The following is a 19792-nucleotide window of genomic DNA, read 5'->3' as shown; positions in this document are numbered from 1 at the left end:
TTTCTGAGTTCTTTGTTCCACATCAGTTTTTGGTCTGTCTCCTTCTGTGTATTTCCTCAGCAATGTTCCAAAGTATGGTCAGCGTTTGCCTGGTTCCCTGGCAATACCAGAAAGTAGAGGGAAGTCCATATGGTTTGGTTTGGGGTTTTTCTTATGTATGTATAGATAGATAGATACAAAATCTGTATGTGTATACAGATTTGGGGGGAAAAAGGGTGAAAACTATTTGGCTAAAAGCCTCATCTCAATCTTCTGGCCTCAGTGGTCTACAGTGAGCACTGTCAGTCAGAGGGGGAGCAGCACCTTCTTATCTTGTGCCATTTTTCCATGGGAGACGTCAAAGGCTGCTCTGATTTGCAGCACTGGCTGGATTTCTGCATCTGGGAATGGCTAGCTAGAGGAAGGCTGGGGAGCTGACATGAAATGAAGGAAATACAAACCTTCAGCCAGCTGCAGTGACTGTGTTAGAGAGGGCTTAATCAACCATGGATGGGGGAAGCTTGTCTTACCATGTGCTCGATCCATGTGATGGGAGTTGCTCTGCAACCAGGCTAAAGCCCCCAGAGTGGCTTTCTCTCCTGTTTCACTGCAGTTGCATCATTGCTTTGCCCAAACCCAAGCTGTTGCATCTGCCCCCACCCCTGTTTCTGACATGCTGTGAACACATGCGTTTCTGCACACTGGGGAGGAAAGGGAAGACAGAGACAGCAAAATGAAGAAGTGTTTTTCTTGCTGGAGCAAGGAAGATTTTTGAGTGAGTTAACTACTTTATTCCAGTTTCACAACTGCCTAGCTTGCAGTTCATGGCCGAGTGGGGGAGTCTGTGGTAGCCACCTCTGAAGGGACATATCTGCGTGAGGCTGGTGAGTGCATCCTTCTTGGTGACGCTGAAAGATCATGAAGTGCTGAGGTTGCAGTTTCTTCTGAATCTGCACTGCATGTTCTCGGTTTGGTTCCTCAAAGGAACAAAGACCCACAGGAGATGAGCATCCTCCTCCTGCTTCCCATGCTTGTCTTCCTCCTCTGCCATGTCAAGAGTGTTCCTGTTTATTGAAAAGGAGGAAGGTGGGCTTGTCTTTGAGACAATCCTGACATCTCCTTTCACTTTATTCTCCTTGAGCTTCAGCTTTGCAGTTGGGATTTTTGCCCGGCAGCAGTTGCAAAGATGGTTCACTAAGACTCAGACCATTGCTCTTGGTACAAGTCTACAGTGGTTTCCACCTAATTGACACTTCCAGGTTGCCTAGGCACAGGTATTCACTGGCAGCTGGATTGGGACTCGTTGGCACCTTTTGCTTGCAAAGAGATCAGGAACAAGGCAGACCTTGTCTCATCTTTCTGTTCCAAATCCATTTACAGGTAAAAATTATCCTGATAAGTAACCTAAGTCAGAAATGTCAATTTTCCTCTTGAAGAAGGTAAGGTGGAAATTTGCTTTGGTTTCAATAGCCAAGGGCAAGAACTCTAATTGCTTGGAGTACATGTCTTCCTGCAGTCATACATTCTGCTTCTTGGGGGTAAAGGATTTAGGGGATGATAAACAATCTCAGAATTCCTCTTTTCTTTTACTTTAGATGAAAAATGGTACTTACTAAGTCAGTTGGAGTCAGCTGCATCAATTTCAGTGGTGATTGTCCATTTGTTGTATCCAGCAGCCCATCAATATCATTCCTAAATGAATATTTCATTAAGGAAAGCAGAAAGAAGTGGGAGGCAGCAATTGTTTACCTGATTTAGAGCTGGAACATTTCACCCAGCTTCTTCCAAGAAAAGAATTTCTGTAAGGTGTAACCTCCATATCACTCAAGCTGGAGATTTTTCTTAACCGGAGTCCAGCTGAGGCTTTATCTTCAGCTCTTGGTGTTTCTTACTGACAAGCACTGCAGGTACAGTCCCCTTCCAAGGGAGAGCTTTGTCCAGCAGAACTCCTCCAGCAGTGGATCACAGCAGGTCACCAGGAACAGGAAAATCCACTTGACCATAATGATGCTTGTGTGTGGGAGGAGTGTAAGACCTTTCAAAAAGCAGATGGACTTTCTCTTCTCCAGCTGTATCAGCCCATTGCATGCTAAGTACTGTTGAAGTGATGGAGTGCAGCTCTTTATCTTAAAGCTCATTATTAACAGTATCAGTGTAAGCACTCAAACTCAAAAGGCATCCTCTTGCTTAACCATGACCAAAAGCACCCTGATTATTTTGAATATTTTTTCCCCCAGCAACTGGTGTAAGACACAGAAAAAGAAAATTATATCGAGGGAATGGACCTGAAGTTGCCCATCAACTTCAAGTTGAAGAGTGTGATGGGAATCTGTTGAGGATGGCAATTGAGTACAAAGCAGTGCTGCAGTCTAGATCTTTACTGTGTTAGGAGCTGGATCAAAGGAAAATACGGGGCTGAACTTCTGCTGGATGTAGCAATGTTGCAGTTAAGTCATGAAACCACCTGGTGACTGTCTCACACTTTCAGGTTTTAATTCTTACATCATCAGGCATGCATGAGTGAGCACGACATTTTGGGCTGGATAGATGCTGCCGTGCATGACCGGTGCTTCAGAGCTTGGCTGCAGCTCTGAGTATAAACATAACCCCATCCCAGGCAGCAAAGTGTGATGTTTTGCTCTCCTATGTCTTCTCTTATTAAACCAGACCTCTTGTATGCTCTGTGGCACAGTCTTCTGCACAGAAGGAAACAGCCAGTGATAAATACTGAGATATTTTACTATATATCCACCTCTGAAATATTTAAATGAGAAAGCTGTCTGCAGTAGTCTTTGAAAACAGGCCGCTGTATTTTATGAAAACAGCAGTTTTTCCCTCCAAAATCAAATGATCCTAGCAAAAATCAGAAAGATGATGTGGAGGAACTACAAGCAATTCCCTCTCTAAAAAATGGATTTAGAGTTTGATATTCCCTTACTAGGATCTGAATAGCCTATTCAGATGATGTCTCCATATAAATGCTAGATATAATTGCTAGATAGAAATGCTGAGAATGACTAATCAGCAAATTGTACTCTTAGGCTTGCCCAGACACATATTCTAAAAGGAAATTATTGCTATTAAACATTTTCCATTTAGTGCCTCGTGTTTTTAGCTCTTGGAGGCTGCTTGACAAAATGAAAATTAAAAAATCAGGAGGTAACTGAGAAGTCAGCTCACAAGCAAGCTCAGAAATGGTGCAGTTGAAGTCTTTAGCAGTCATTTTGTACCTGGAGATTACCATCATCATCTCCATCACTGTAGCTGAGCTGGCTGTGAAATGATGACTGCTTGTGGTTTCTTCCATTATTGTTTCCAACAGCTGGAATGATTTTCAGCCATAATTTTGCTATGGGCTTCTTGTTCGTTCAGTCCTTTCCTATCCACTCTTATCCTTCAAACAGCTCTCCCAATATTTCCTGGCCCAGCGTTCAGGTGACCTTTAGAAGTAGTTAAATTTCTGGATTGCTTTTAACCCTTGAACCCTTGTTTGAACATAGCCACTTGCTTGAACCTTTTTTTCTTTTTTTTTTTCTTTTTTAAGTCATCCAAATTGAGGTCTTTTGGGCGAATGCTCAGCATCCTGACCCTCACGGTAAATGTGAAAAGACAAAAAATGCACAGGCAGCACTGTTCCCTTACCAAAACACATATGTATGTTGTCACAGCACAAAATAGTTTTTATTCCTGCATGTTAAACTGGGATCAGGATATTTAAAAGGTAATAATCTCTTACATTAAGAAGCCCACTGCTCTGTTGTTCCTTTCTCCACAAGAGGAGCTCAAAAGATTATTCTTTTTTCATTATTCTTAATCCAATTCTTCAGTGGAAATGGACATTCTTTTTATTGGATCCATTTATTTAATTGCTGCTTCTGGAAAGCTATTTCATGGCCCACAAGAAGTTAGAAAAGCTTGGATGTTTTCCTTTTTATTGGGTTTTAAGGTTTGCTGTGGGGAAGGTTGGTGCAGAAGTCATCTAGAAATCTGGTCTTACTGCTGCACCCACCCCACTTTATGCACTCTGATACACCAGGGGGACAAAAGGAGCATCCTCCTTCCTCACCTGTGTGGGACAGCTCAGTGTCACACATTTTGCTATGGAGTATTTTTTTCGTATTTGGAGTATTTAGCCTCTAATATCTGAGCCCTGTCTGTGACTGAGTACTCTTACTTTTGTGCCATGTTGGTAGCCATGGAAAATCTCCTGATGTGTGCCTTCAAACTCTATTCCTGGAGGCACAGAGCCAATCTGGACACAAGTAATCTTCTCAACCCCTCTCTCCCTGATTATCACCCTCCGTTTGTTGCTTGCAGTTTGGAGAGCTGGGCAGGACAAAGCAATATTGCAGTAATAGATGTAACCACCATGAATGATCCTGGTTTCACCCCTATGCAGGGAGTGCTGGGGTTTTATTCCTTAGAGTAATTTCTAAGTGTGTACCCTTAGACTGAGCTGCAAAGGCTTGCTGAGAGATGGCTCTGTTCCCAGAGACTTCCCTGTGTGGCCACCTGCTCTGCCTGTCTCTCCCATTGATTTTCCCTCTCGAAAGACAAGCACTGCCTGCAGGCCCACTCAGAGTGGTGCTGCTAAGGAAGCAAGGGAATATGAAAGGAAGAAATAAGGTTTTGACTCCAGGCACTGAAGGCAACTGTCATATTTTTTTTTCCTCTGACACCCGAGCAGGAGTTGGCTGGGATCTGTCAAGCTTCAAGTTCTCACACATTTGGTAAATATTTAGGGTCTGACTCACCACTGAATCACTCCTGTTATTTTTTTGACTGTTCAGAGAAATGGCTCTGCAACTCAGATAATACTAACCCTGTGAGGTCCTCTCACCTTTGTATTTTAGCATCTCATGGTCACATGGGCCTGTCCTCACAGTACCACCTTCAGGATGGGGAGATGGCATCAGCCCTGCCTGGCAGAGGGACTCAGAGGCACACTGGTCGCAGGCACCCAAGTTCTTCTCTGACACTAAATCCAAAATGGACAAAAGCTCCAGCCATCAGCTGGTGAGACCCCGGCTCCTTAGTGTATGGTGGGTCACATACCAGTTCCTGCTGCTGCCTGGGAGTCATTTAGTAGATGCACTGCTTGTATTGCTATACCTGGGAGAACTTCTGTGGAAATCAGGCAGAGCACAATTCCCTCCAAAGACGACTGCAATCAATGTTTTTTATGTACAGACCTCTGCTTTCATTGCAGGTGGAAGACAGCATGATGGATGTGTACGATTTCGTGTACGAGGAGGTGAGGAGGAACACCTCCAGTTTCAGGAGGCACGAGCTGACTGCCATCCATGAAGCAGTAAGTTGTCTTTCACCTGCAGCAGAAAACCTTGCCCTGGGGTATCTTCCCAAGGGTTTTGGCAGGCTGGGGCTGACACCTGTGCTCTGCCTTATGAATGCTGCAATGCCATTTTTCCTCAAGAACCGAGTCTTCCAGCCTGCTGTGGAGTCTGCTCCTCCCTTCCCATTCTTTCTTTCCCAGGTCTGACCAACCAGATTATTAATAGGAAGAAAGGGTCACCTCTCTGAGCATCACTGTGGTGCAACATCTACAAAGCTGCCGCACTGCAGCTGCCATAGTATCTTCTGTCTCAGGAGCCCCTGTGCCCTGCTCCCTATCTGTGGTGCGAGACTGTGTACAAGCAGTCAAGTAGAGAGGGCAGGATTTCCACATACTCCAGCAGTAATATTTGCGTATGGTTATTCCTATTTACCCTCAAGCCTGTGTCTGAGGAGTACTGGAGGCTATGTGGCCTCTTACAGAGCTGGAGACTGCTTTCAGGCTCCCAAAAACCACCACCCAGGATGCCTTTGGCATAGAGGACTTCTCTGTAGCTCAGCAGGTGGGCAAGGGTGGTTACTCAGAGCACAGGGAGGACACTTGCCCCTGAAGCCACAGGAGATGAGTGAGGATGTCTCCCATAGTGAGAAACTCCTGAGTCCCTGCTGAGTAAAGGAGATGCCATTCCCTCACGCAGCAGGGCTTGTTTGGGGAGTGAGTTCATGGCACACAGCAAGGCTGGATGGGAAGGTCAGCTCTGCTCAGCTGTTTCCAGACACCTCCCACGCAACTCCCTGTATCCTTCTGTGTTTTCTTAAATCATCACAACAACTACTTTTCAAAGTTGTTTCTATCCGTGCTTCTCAAAACACGGAAGAGGGCAAATGTTCCTCTGCAGTGGTGGTGGTGGTAGCCCTCAGAGCCATGGCCAAGCGTGGAAGTGCTTGCTCTTAGGGTTGTGGAGCAGCACTCCCAGGGTCCCATTTGACAAGGAGAACCAGGCACAATGCCTGGCTTCACCAGTTGCTTGTTTTAGCCACTTGAATTAGTGGAGAAGCAGTCCTTCTTCTCCTATTTTTTTTCCCTTCTGCCAGAGCTCCAAACTGTCCAGTGCACCACAGCTACAGGAAACCAGCTCCATGGTGGGTGTTGCTGGGGATCCCCCCAGCCCATAACAATCACTGGAAACATGAGTCTCTGCATTCCTGGGTTTTCCAGAGCAGCCACAGTGAGCATTAGTATGACCACAAAGGGAGGGCTTGGCCCCAGTCCCAGGCAGCAGCCCTGGGGGAGCCTGAGCAAGTTGGAGGCCAGATCCATCCACCTCCCCTGACTTTAGCCTGCATTGCTGCAGTTGTGGACTCCTGCATGCTTTGCTCCTTGCTACCCTGGTTGGGTGGCTCTGCCTGGGGCATCAGGGGCCCATTGCCAGCACCTCCTACTGCAGCAGCTGGTAGTAAGGGAAGAGCCCTGGCAAGCAGCTGGCAAACTTCTCCCTCTCTTCCAGTTCCTGTGCTGTGGGAAGCACTCTACTTTTGGGGACACAACCAATGTTGAGCACAAAACGTGCCCACCCGGCCAGGTGCACGATGAAGGAAAGGTAAGGGAAAGGTTTCTCCCACGCCATAGTGGGGTTGTGCCTCTGCTTTCTAGCTGTCAAAACCTCACTGGTGCTAAAGTGTTAATGAGAATTGTGGCTTTTTTATGGTTTGGGGTTGAAACGGGTTGGGGTTTGTTTTGTTGGGGTTTTGTTGTTTCAATAACACTGAACACAGTACAGGACTAGTGCACAGCTCTGGGGTCCAGCACAGGAAGGACATCAAGCTGGTGGAGCAAGTCCAGAGGAGGCCACCAATATAAGCAGAGGGATGGAGCATCTCTCCTGTGAGGAAAGGCTGAGAGGATTGTTTTTGTTCAGCCTGAAAAAGAGACAGCATGGGGGTGACCTAATTGTGTCCTTCCAGTACCTGAAGGGAGAAAGGTGCAAGAAAGATGGAGAGGGACTTTTTGCAGGAGGGCATAGTGACAGGACAAGGGGGAATGTCTTGAACCTGTCAGTAGTTTTATATTAAATATTAGGAAAAATTTCTTTATTGTGAGGGTGGTGAGGCACTGGAACAGGTTGCCCAGAGAATTTGTGGATTTCCCATCCCTGGCAGTGTTTAAGGCCGCCCAGGATGGAGCTCTTGAGCAACCTTGTCTAAGGAAAGATGTCCGTGCCCATGGCTGGGGGGTTGGAACTAGATGAGATCTTTAAGGTCCCTTCCAATGCAAACCATTCTATGATTCTGTGAATTAGGAGGAGGAGCCCTGGTGGATCAGCAGCTCTCAGACCTACAGATGCAGTTTCCTTCAGTGCTTTAGAAAGCTTTCAAAATGCTTCTGCAGCCTGTCATTTCCCTCCAGCTTCCTGTTCATCTGCTGTGCATGCAGAGTGTGAGATATCACAGGCATGTATCAGAGCACAAAAAAATTGTTTGACTTTTCCATGTGACACGTTTCTGACACTTAAAATGTGTTCCACTAACAGCAAACGTGGAATTTGATGTAATTCCTTTTTTCACGGGGCATTAAATAGGTATTAAAATGAGAAACTCACGAAGCAGGGTGATGATGCCCAGCAGTAGCTTCCTCAAGCATGCTTCATTCCTCCTCTTTCAAGTACCTCAGTGAGGCTCCTGGAGAAGCCACCAGTATTAGACTGTTGTGCACTGAAGCTACAACTTCATACTCTCCGAGCAAATCTATGCACGATTATTTTTCTTCCACCAGAGTAGCTAAAGCCACCAGCATCAATATAGGGTGTTTCTAGGAAAAACAAAACCACACTGCTACAGTGCTACAAACACTCCCAGGGTCCCATCGTTGTCAGGTGAAGATGTCAAGTGCTAACAGCACCCATGATGCACAGGCACACGTCAGCCCACAGGGCAGCATTTCAAAGCACAGCCTCCAGGAATGTCTCATCCCAGGGCAGGGCCGAACTCGGCTCAAAAAGCAGGAAGGGAGAGCGGAACAAAGCTGGGCACCGTATGGCGACTCCATCGCTCCCACTTAGTGGTCTGCGTTTCCCTCACTGGGGAAGTGGGTGGGAGGATGTGCTTTGTGTAAAACAGGAAACTGCAGGCTTTGGTGGCTGCGCTGCGTTCACTCCTGGCTTTGAGCGCTCTTTCCTCGCTCTGCAAATCCCTTCATCAAGGGCATGCTCTTGCGTTTCTCAAATGGCTCTCTTGGCTAACAGCGCTGGGATTTCTGTGGGGCCATTGGCATGCTTAAGGCTAATGTATATTAATACTTGCAGCACCTCGCAAAATCGAGCTGTTCATTAGTAACCTTGGGGAATGCATTTGGCATCACGGTGTGCTCTGCTTTTCTATCTTTTCATTTCCTTCTTCCCGTTTTTCAGTGGGTGGAAAGAAAAAAGCTTTTGCATGACCACTCTTAAGCACACATCCCCCACAGTCCAAAAGGCATCGCACCAATAAAATCATTGGCGTGTTGTAGTAACAGAAAAGCCACCACAGGTGTTTGTCTTCCCAAGCTGCAGCAGCAGCAGCAGAAAAAGGGAGAACTGCCCAGCTGCACAATGCTGCACCCCTTTCTTGCCTCCTTTCCTCTCTGAGGCTGCGGAAGTGCTGTTGTGGGGATAAAGCCCCCCACCAAGCTGCTGCTGTGCTGCAAGGAGTGTTTGTTTCTCTCCTCCCAGGACTGCCTGCGAGAGATGCAGGACTTTCTGAAGAAGCACATGGACTTTGTCTTCTCGCTCCTGGGCATCGCCATTGGCTTCACGGTAACAGTGTCTGTCCTTTCACATTTTGGCTCTGAAAGGCAGGATCCAGTGAGGGAAAAGTATCCTAAATTAGCCCCCGGAAGCTAGGATTTGGGGTGATTTTGGAGGCTGGCAGCAGAGAAACAAGCAGTGGTGGATTCCAACATGGAAATCAGGAAAGGGTCAGCAACCTGGCCAGGCTGATAGGTGGAGGGGTTTTCCTGCAGGAATAGCCTCGATGCATGGTTTTTGTGCCCAAGCAAGGCATGGCAACTGGGAGCAGGGAGCAGGATGCACCAGCACTTGCATTTCATCCACTCAGGCTTGCCTACATGACTTCATCTGTTAGTGAGAGGTCATGTCACCTCGCTGGGGGCTTGTGGATTATGTAGGAAGCCAGCAGCAATGGTAGAAAAGGAGATGCAGTAAAGCCTCCGTATTTTAGGAAACTTGCTGCCTCCTAGATCAACCTGGGAAGTCGCTTGTGCAGCCAGAGCTGGAAGGTCTTGAAAACTACTGAGCACCAGCAGTGGAGATGGAGAGCTGTGCAGAAAGGGATGGTCTCATCCTATTAATGACCACTAATGAAGCTGATAAGATTCATCTCAGGCAATGGGTGCGTCAATCACAGGCTCATAAAGAGCAAGCTGCAAAAGAGAGGGGAAGAGTGTGTTGTCTGGGCCCCCAGGTTCTGTCTTTGAAGGAGTAACATGCAGAGGAGGGGTGAAATCGTCTTCAGAGTATGGCTTGTGTAGAAAGGCTCTGAACTTAATTTGATTCCTATTTGGGGGGCAACAAAAGAAAAAATTAAATGCTGCAAGAGGAGCGTGTCTTTCAATGGTGAGGGACTCAGGGGCTGCATGGGCGTGGTCTCTTTGGAGCTGGAGAGGGCCACTAATTAAAATCAGCTTCTCGTTTGCCCACCCACTGCTTGGCAGAGGTGTATCACTGTAATTACCTGTACACAGGGACTCTGCACATGTGGTGATGCACACCAGAAAAGAGCATGTGCCAGGAGACTCCTTTCTCCACCATGAAGGCAGGTTTGATCTGCTGTGATATCTCCATGCTGCTCCCCAGCTGGGATGACCCTTCTTGACTAACAGTGTGTTTGGAGATCATTTTATGCCTTGTGTTCACCTTGGCACCATTATGGATTAGAAGATTATTCTCCATCTAAATAAAACCCAGAGGAACAAAAAATTTGTATTTTATACTGCTAGCAGTAATTTAGGAAAACCATCAGGCATTGCTATGGAGCTGTAAATGTAAAGTCATGTGTGAATACTTGGTGTCACTTTCCAATTTTTCTCAAGCACAGGGAGAATTTCACTGCAGCTATATTCAGATAGAAGCGGGAGCATTTTTATAATAGATATACTTTTTTCACAGCTTGATGCTATAGCCAGATAAGGCAGCTGTCTTTGAAGCCTGTGCTAGAGGAAATCTCACTGCACGGTTCACTATTGTGATGGCAGGATGCAAGGGAAGCACGTAAAGAGGGCTATAGCTGCTGTGATGTCGCTGTCCCTCAGCCAACAGTGCACACACATCCCCAGATCAAGCTGCAAGCAAAGGCACTAGCACATTAGGGCATGCTTTAGGAAAGAGCACATTGTTACAGCCCTCATTATCCTTCCCACAGCAGCCTTACCTTGGATATGTTGCCTGTGTTAATCCTGATGTGTGATACACTAGGCAGAGTATCACAATAGACAGGAAGCACACTGTCCTCTGCATTCATAACTGTTTGGGGTTGGCTTAGGGCTCTGTTTGTTTGTTTGTTTTGTTGGGGTTTTTACTTCAAACAATACATGGGTGTTGTGGTTTCTTCTCCCTATGGTACCTTTACAAAAGGCTATTATTATGAGAGAGAGATGTTTGTTTGCATAGGGGAATGTTCTGTGGCAGGAACTGAAATCTGAGTTTCCTGGTTTCATCTTATTTCTTGGTATTTTTAGGGCCAGGTTTGAGCTATGCCGTGCTAATTCCAATCAGATGTTTTAACCGTGTGTTGCTTTTTTTTTAACTCCCATGTCAGAAATGGTGTTCACCACTTCACTGAAAACCAGCTCTCTTCAGAAAAATGTGACAACAGGCAATATTTATGACCACTTATTTGCACAGATGGAGCATCATAATCAGTTACAAACTTAATTGTATGCCTGTCCCCTTTATTTCCCTTTAGGTTTATGGGATGATCCTAACTTCATTCCTCTGCTTCTCCATCCACTTCAGCAGCGACCTGTACCGGAAAGGCAAATACATCCTGCGAGAGAGGTAGAAACCTGATGCCTGGGCATCACTACCAGGCAGAGCCAGCTCTTGGCACAGGAAGATGTCTGGAGTCACCCACAAAATCCCCTGGGAAGGTATTGCCTGGGGTCAGGTGGTGGGATGTGTGTCACATATTTCCCTTTCCTGCACTACTACTGGGCTCGGAGATGCAGATTCCCTTGCCGGGAGACATGTGGGCTGTGGCTCCACAAGAAGAACACAAAGAGCCCCTTACAACAAAATGGGGAGAAAAGCGCAGCAAAAATCACAGCGTTAAACCAAACTTCTCTCGTGCTGTCATCTGAGCAGTTCCCTGTGACCCCCAAAGGTACAATGTTTCTAGGAAGATGGCTTTGGATCGCAGCCCAGGATCAATGTTGCACTATCAGTAAATAAATGGCAGGAAGTGTGTCGCTGCTGATGGGAAGCGTGCTCTGCCAGCCTGAACGCTTGCAATGATTAACTTTGGGCATGTTTCTGATCATGCTGGGGTACATAGGCATCCAATTCAGCTGGTTTTCCCGTTTTCAAACATTGCCAGATTTATATAACTTTTGGTAGAGATGAGGACAAAAAGTCAGAAAATAGTGAATGAGCTTTGAAACAACTGACCAACAGAAGGACATATTTCTCTGTTATTCCTCCTTGCTAATGCAATACAACATTTTTTTTTAATTCTTAGGATTTAGTCAGCCTCCTAAATCTTGATACCACACTGATTTCACAGGGGCTTGTTAGGCCGCCCCTTGAGTGCTGTGTCCAGTTCTGGGCCCCTCAATTTAGGAAGTGTGTTGAGATGCTTGAATGGATCCAGAGAAGGGCAAGAAGGCTGGTGAAGGGTCTAGAACCCAAGCCCTGCGAAGGTCGGCTGAGGGAGCCGGGGTTATTTAGCCTGGAATAAAGGAGGCTCAGAGGAGACCTTATCACTCTCTACAACTGCCTGAAAGGAGGTTGTAGCTAGGTGGGGGTCAGTCTCTTCTCCCAAGCAACCATCAACAAGATGAGATGACACAGTCTTAAACTGTGCCAGGGGAAGTTTAGGCTAGACATTAGAGAAAAATTCTTTACAGAAAGAGTGGTTGAGCATTGGAATGGGCTCCCAGGGAGGTAGGTGGTGGAGTCACCATCCCTGGAGGTGTTTAAAAGAAGACTGGACATGGCACACAGTGCCATGTTTTAGTTGATAGGGTGGTGTTAGGTCATAGGTTGACCCTGATGATCTCCAAAGTCTTTTCCAACCTAGCTGATTGTGTGATTCTGTAAGTTCTGGCCCCAGCTCTGTGTTTATCTGGCTTCACTAACCCACTGTGCTCCTGTGGTAAAAGGACTTTGATATTACACACACAAACAGAAGTTTAAATCTTTAAGAGAACAGGACTGATCTCCAGCCAGGTCAAACAATGCAATGTCCAACTCCACGTCTTTTTTACATCACCTTATCAATAATAAACAGAATTTGTAAAAGGCTGTCAGTCTAGTTGAAACAACAGCTCCCTGGTGTGCTTTGCCCTCGTGGCAAGGAGGCAGAGCCACTTCTGAGCTGAAACCCATCATTGCAATGGATGTAGCACCTGCTGTAAATTATATGGCCGTGTGAAATGTCTGTTGAACCAGCAACAGCTTTCACTCCTCTCATACATAGTGGCTTTTAGGCATGAAAAACTTTAAGTAGCAATTGTTTATTGAGATAAATATGGAAAACTCCGTGTTGATGTTCAGGACAGGTCCTGGCCCTCAGGCAGGGGCTGCTGCATGTGCACAGCAGTACACGAAGAACAAGAACAGCACTACAGCCTACAGCACCTGGCTGGTGTTTTAACATGGGCTGCAAATACCTTGCATTGGAAAGAGTTGCGGAGGGCTCAGAGAGGGCTGTCACTTCTCATTCCACTCCCCTGGAACCAGCAGAGCTTCACTGTTGACTTCACTGGAAGCAGGATGAAGTTCAAACTGCCCCAGTGTAATACTCAAGCTACCTCCTGGCAATCACAAACACACCTCAGTCTGGCAGGGATTCGGGTGTGATAGGCACTTCCCAGCATACGCACTTTTTAGTGGTGGGGAAATACTCACTTATACATGTATATGTATTATCACATATATTCTTCTCTGGAAAGAGACAATCTCCCTTGTGAGCTCCAGCTGCTACTGTCAGGCCCCTGCTATTGTTATTCCTCAGGCCAGCTGGCAGCTCCTGTGACTCATGATTGCTTCAATAAAGATTAATTTCTTGCAAAAGGCCACCATTCCTCCTCTTTTTTCTGCCGTGCCTGAAGCTGCCTGCATTGCTTGGGGGTTTGCATCATGGGGGCACTCAGTAATTCTTTCAGTGCTGGGAAGAGATGTTCCCCAGGGAGCTGGTGCTCGCCTGTCCCAGCAGTGTGCTGGAGGGAGAGGATGGCATTGGTCCTTTGGAGGAAAGGAAGCAGCTCATCAGCCTCATCCCACCCTCAGCCAGCTGATGGGACAGCAGGCAGGTACTTCTCAGGGACTAATGTGAGCTGAGGCAGGAAAAACACTTAAGGACATGGTTAAGCTGTAAAGACCAGAGTATTTGTAATGAAGAACTCTCTATGGTTTCACTTTTTAAAGAATTAGGTAGTCAGGTTTTGCCCACTTCTCTGCATTGCTGGTTAACTGCTGCTATTCTGCCATATCAAAAAACATCATGGACAAACAAATTGGTGGAGTCAATGTACCCATGTGGGTTACCTGCTCAAGCCTCATCAGTGTGTACAAAACATCTCTGTTAAAGCATCACCACCAGGACTGCTCAAGCTTTAGGTGCTCCACCTTCCCAGGTCAGTTTTTAGTGTAAAGGCATAGTTATGGACAGGAGTAGCATACACATGATGAAGGTATCTGCTTTTCTGCTCCTGAAAATTATGGCAGGATTTCATTGCAGGGCAGCAGGAGCTACACACAACACAAGCTCTGGGAGAAGAGTATGTCTAGTCACTGGCCATCTCATGAGCTTTATTCCCATTTCACTGGTTGCTGGAGTTCCCTTGCAGGGAGCAGCACCTTCAATGAGGAGGTGACAGAACCATGCCCAGAGGGACACACTCTTCCCCCAGAGTATGTGCTGTGTGTAGCAGCAGGGGCTCCTGCCACCCTGTGATAGCATACCACTGTGATTTTCAGCAGCAGAAAAGTGGATACCTTCAGCTCCTTGATCTTTAGAAACCTGTTACAGAAATGTGCAGTGTTAACATTTTGTTCACAGTTGTAGAAGTGGCAGCACCGAGGGATGGCTGGACGGAACCTGGAGGGTGGGTGAGTGTTACACAGTGTTTTTACACCTCTGCCAACAAAAAATCCCTGTACTACAATGAATGTTTTTGCACTTACTAGTCCCTGATTTTCTGCTGGCTAGGGGCAAATTACAGCTCTTGTGCAACCAGAGCAAAACCCCAGGAACTTGTTGATAAATGGTGCCAAGATTTACACAGTGTTGAGAAGAGCAAGGGAGAGATTTTTTTGGGAGAAGAGCATGGAGCTGATCATTGGGGATGCAAGCCGGCAGCCAGACTAGGAAACACCTGCAGAGCAGTGAGCCTCCCTGGGGCTTGCTCTAGAGGAAGCTGTTTGTTATAAGCATGTCAACACTCACACTCTGCTAGGAAAGAAATCCTATTTATGTAGGCATATACAGGAGGAAAAAAAAATAGAATTTACAGACTGAAGGTGCAAAGTTAAATATTTAATTGTGAATTGGCTCCAGCTAATTGTCAATTAAGCTGCAGCAATTATCACTTATTTCCACTAAGGTTACCTGGGCACTTGCAGTTTGGCCTCTCTCTGAGCATGCGTTAGTTTGTGCTCATGAGTTACCTTTTTCCTTTTACTTTAGACAAACCCCCAGCCCTATCTGAGGACACAGGAAGTGGAAGCAACATAAGGTGAGGTTGCTCTGGCCTGTGTGGCCACCTATAAACCTTTGGGGCTGGGGAGCATCAGCCCATGGCAGCAGCAAGCATTTTTTGTGCTGCTCTCCACCCTTCACTGCCCATGCACTGCTCAGGTACTGTTCTACCAACAGGGACATTCAATTCCACAGAGACCCTACATGGGGCTCATCATGACCATAGCTTGCTTATGAGCCAGAGGAGCTTTCCCAGGCCTGCTCTGATGGCAGTGAATGATGCTCAGAGCACTTGTGGAAAGCACAGGTTAAATAATACAGTAACTCTCTACAGGGATTTGGTGGCGAGGAGAGTGAGAATCTTTCAGCTTTGTGCTGTGCTGTCTTGACTCCAAACTGGTTTGCTATTTCCTGCCCTTTTGACCGTGTGTTTGCGAGTTCCCACTGTCCTTGAAATACAACTTCCTCGTGCAGCAACCCCTTCACTATGCAGCTTGGATTCGTGCCTGCAGCATGCTCCTAGAGAAGACACTGCTGAGCAAGTCCTTCCAAAGCCTTAGAAGCTGGCAAATTTGGGTGGACCCTTGCAGTGCTGGGGTGGTAAGGAAGCCATCTCCTGCCAAGGTAAAGCTGTGTTTATGAGCTGCAGACACACAAAATATATTTGGAAGTAATAGTTGATAGACACATGTTTTTCTAACCAGGTGCAGAAGCAATGCATTTGGCAAAGCAGCTGGCTATAATTCTCTTCTAGAAATGCAGCCAGAGGTGGAAGATGCCCCACATAGATCTCTGCCAGCACAGCTGAAAGCAGGTAAGGTCAGAAGCTGCTGTGAATACACAGTTAGATCACAAACATCCTGCAACTTTCACATGAAGTGTCATTGCAGCTCTCTCTGTTAGTAAAACGCAACTGAGGTGAGAAGTGATTTATTTCTTAACTGTGTAGCTCCTCTTCTGGGAGAATGAGCAACTGGCAGCAAGAACCACACCTGTGCACTGAGAGATGTAACAATGTGTGGGACAGTGGGGAAGAGCATGGGAGTGAAGAGGGAGAGCTCTGGAGAAGTCTTGGAGGCTGTTTTGGAAAAACACAGGCTGTGCATTCTTTGCAGTTTTTGGCTGGAGCTGCCAAACCCATGACTGATTGCAGGCCTGCTGGCGAAGCCACTCCACTCCCCACCATGCCATGCCTCTCACGCCCAGCACAAAGCTGCTGCTACCTTCCTCACCTGGCATTTGGGGGTCCATCAAACAGATTTATACCTGGAGGCAAATTCCCCTGCCAGGAGGGTCAAGGGGAAAAAACCCACCTCTTTATCTAGAAGGGAAATATGTGGTGGTTGTTCAGCTTGCAAGGAAGTGGCACACCTTTGGAGAAATAATTTCAGATGAGCCTGGAAGTGCCCACCAAGAGCTAAAGCCCTGCTGTCTTCCAGTTGCTATTCTCTTAGATTCCAGCAAGCAAAAAAGAAAGATCCTTCCCAGCATTTTTTGCCAGGAAGATGCATATTCCTGCATTGCTCACCCTGGAGTCACTGGCAGTCAGCTAGCCGGGTTGTTTATATTATCCCAAGACAAAATCCCCCGTCTCCCCTCAGGATCACTGAGTGCTATTGTTTAACCCCTGCATGCAGCAGCTTGCTCACGGACATGCTTGGTTTCTTTTTAGCCCTGTTACATTAGCAATAAACGATACCTACTAATGAATTATACATTGATTATACAATAACAGCTCTCTGCATCTATGGGCTGGACTCTTGCTCTCCCACATGGCACCTCCCAAAGTGCAGCTCAGCCCAGCTGTGGCTCAGCCCTCTCTGATGCCCTGAGAAAAATGAATGTTCACTTTCTGGGCCAATGAGCTGAGAAGAGAGAGTGTCTGCTTGGATGGGAAATCCACTCGGGTTTTTACTCCCTCAGCTGTAGCTCCAGCAGGAGCTGATGCTGTCCTTCCCCCCCTGCTTATATAACCTGACCTATCACCATAGATACATTGATATAAATATTTAAAGATGGCAGGGAGACAGCCCCGGCAGATGGGAACCATTTGTTGAGTTTATTAGAAACAGAAACTTCAGACTCAGCTACAGGTCTCTGCTTGCTGCATCCGTCTCCCCTGAGGCTGCAAGGCAAGTACAACCCCCAGGACTGTCACAGCTTAACTTGCAGAGGTGGGCATGGGGATTTTTGGATGAGCAGGCACCAGCCACTCCTGCTGGGGCACAGAAAAGGTATTCTGAAAATATCCCCTTAGATATGGGGATGAAATTCCTCATATTGTTTTTTTTCTACTCAAAATGAAGGCTTTGGCCGGCTCCCCCGGGGTGTCGACATGTCTCTCCTGAGGTGATGGAGCTCGACCTTCCCATTGCCATAGGCCAGTAGGTACACTGCAGTTTACCCTTGCTCTAGTCCCTTCCTTGAAAAACAGTATTGTGGGGTGTTGGCTGCCCAGGAAGTTACCCCTGTGTGCTCTGGGACTATTAGCCTCTCACAGAAAGAATTTCTGAGTTTCTTATCATGCATCTCCAAAATGTCCTGTTTAAAGATCTTTGGTGATGCTGTTGTTGTTTGTTTTTTTTACCACCAGAGGTAAATTGGAATTTCAGGCTATTTCTGTTGTATTTTGCATTAAAAATAAGAAGTAGTGGTTAAAAACTGACTACGACCTCACCAGCAAAATAACGTGCATGTTATTCCCATGGTTTATCTGTCAGTTTTGTGCTGGCTGAGGAGGGCAGGGGGATTGCCATGCAAGCCCAGGGCATGCAGCCAGAGTACCGCATCAGCATCCTGTGATCCCCAGTGGATGAGGGATTCTAATCTGCTCTCCCAAATCTCTCAGGGAGACCCTGGTCAGTAGGTGTTTAGAGCCTGCCTTGATGGTAAACAAGTCATGCCCTGGTGGCCTGCTCTTCAGGCCCGTGTAAGAGGTGGGGAGGATGTGTGTCTGTCCTCTCCCCTCATCCCCCTCCCTTACTTTTTATAAAACAAAAGAGGTTTTAAGGGGAAGCTGCTGGAAGGCAGGTGGCCATCTCTCTGGGATAAGGAGGCTCAAATTCCCAGGGGTTGTGTTTGCTGAGTCCCTCTGGTAAAGGATGTCCTGTTAAACTTAGACTGGGAGGCAGCATCTGCTCTAACAGACCCTGGTGAGTCATACCCAGAGGTGCCGAAACCCACAAGCATGACACTGACTTATATAAGCAGGTTCACAAAAAGCCCCAACAACCCAAGCCCAACAGACAGAAACGACCATTGCAAGCGCCTCCGCTCTCGGCTGCAAACCCAGTTGCAGAAGAACATTCAAATAGCTGCTTGGGGATGGGTTTATTTTTTTAATTTGGGGCTTGGAGGCCTTTTTAAAAAACATTTTCAGAGTTTATTTTTCTTCTTTGAGTGATGAAAGGCCTGGGGGGAGGTAGGTAGCTTCCTCACAGCCCTGTCTGCAGCTGGCTGCTCTGGGAACGACTGCGTGCCCTGAGCACTCGAACCAGCTTTTCCTCCTGAAGAGGGAAGTCATCAGCCCTATTCATAGCAGTCACACTCGATACTGGCATGTGACACCCAGACACGAACTGAATTTTTGCAAATTAGCTTTACTTATTTATAAAGAGATGGTAACACCACTGAGAGCTTGGGAAGGCAGTTGTGGTACTTTATGGGCTGTACAGCAAGTAATGCAGTGTGAGAAATGTGTCTGAAACACGACAAGTGAATGTACAACCCCTGAAATCACACATAGTCCTGGTAAACAGCATATATTATCTTGTCACTGTGCTATGGGGATGGGTTTTTTTCTTCCTGTACCTAAAGGCCAAAGTTTTCAAATGTACCCAGCTGAGCTGCTTAAAATAACAATAACAACAAAAGGACAAAGCTCAAAATCCTTTTCCACTTCCAACTTTTGAAGAAAACTTTGTTGGCATGGCCAGTTTAAACCCAGTAGGCTTTAGGCTGTGAGTGGGAGCTTCTTGATGCAGGAGATGGTGGGACTGTGCCCCTGTTGCCCCTGCCAGGGCCACAGCTGTCCCTGAGCAACACGTGCTCCAACAGAACCTGAGGGAAGGTCCCAGCAACAGGACTGTGTTGGCTCCAAACCAAATTGTTGGCTGATACAATTTTTGGAGAATACAAAAAGGTTTATTTCTTGTTTTCCTTTTCCTTCACTCCTAAACATAGGAGGAAAAAGGGCAGAAGAAAAGAAAAGCAAAACAACCGGGGGGGGGTGGGACGGGGGGCGGGGAACAAAAAAGCAATCCTAAACTCCCTGGAAGCAATTTCAATGCCAACCTTGTGGCAGTGACTGCAGCTGGGGTTGCCTGCTCTCCAGTGCACAAAAGTTGATTTGAGAGTCATTTTCCTTCATAGGCAGTGGGGCTACTGCTGCTGAAGGCCTTACTGCTGCTGGTTCCTTTCTCTCCCACTCACAGACTCTCCAAGCAGCATCTCCAAGAGTTTTTCTGGGAACAGCTGCCTAAGTGCACAAGAGGCTTCTTGTTTCATATAGTCTCCTGTCTTCGACCTATACTTATGTTCTTTTTTTCTTTTTTTCCTTTTTCTTTTTCCTTTTTTTCTCTTTTTCTTTCTTTTTTTTTTTTTTTTTTGG

At 46.7% G+C, this 19792-nt stretch overlaps 1 protein-coding gene across 3 annotated transcripts in view; it reads left to right on the top strand.

The window, feature by feature from the left end:
- Positions 1 to 19792, top strand: part of TSPAN32 (tetraspanin 32) — a 45029-nt gene that overhangs the window by 24860 nt on the left and 377 nt on the right. For 2 of the 3 annotated variants that reach the window (XM_042038635.1, XM_042038634.1), the window contains exons 7-10: positions 5189 to 5290; positions 6780 to 6872; positions 8979 to 9062; positions 11230 to 13105. In XM_042038635.1, coding sequence (XP_041894569.1) covers positions 5189 to 5290; positions 6780 to 6872; positions 8979 to 9062; positions 11230 to 11325 — 375 coding nt within the window. In that variant the 3' untranslated portion in view covers positions 11326 to 13105. Of the gene's footprint in view, positions 1 to 5188; positions 5291 to 6779; positions 6873 to 8978; positions 9063 to 11229; positions 13106 to 14544; positions 15998 to 19792 lie in introns of those variants that run through there. The other variant, XR_006017799.1, reaches the window with a different exon arrangement.

The sequence above is a fragment of the Corvus kubaryi genome, unplaced genomic scaffold (genome assembly GCF_017639235.1).
Source record: "Corvus kubaryi isolate FWS band 111438036 unplaced genomic scaffold, C.kubaryi_AGA036_p1.0 37392, whole genome shotgun sequence".
NCBI classification, from domain to species: domain Eukaryota; kingdom Metazoa; phylum Chordata; class Aves; order Passeriformes; family Corvidae; genus Corvus; species Corvus kubaryi.
This window is presented reverse-complemented; position numbering and strand designations above follow the sequence as displayed.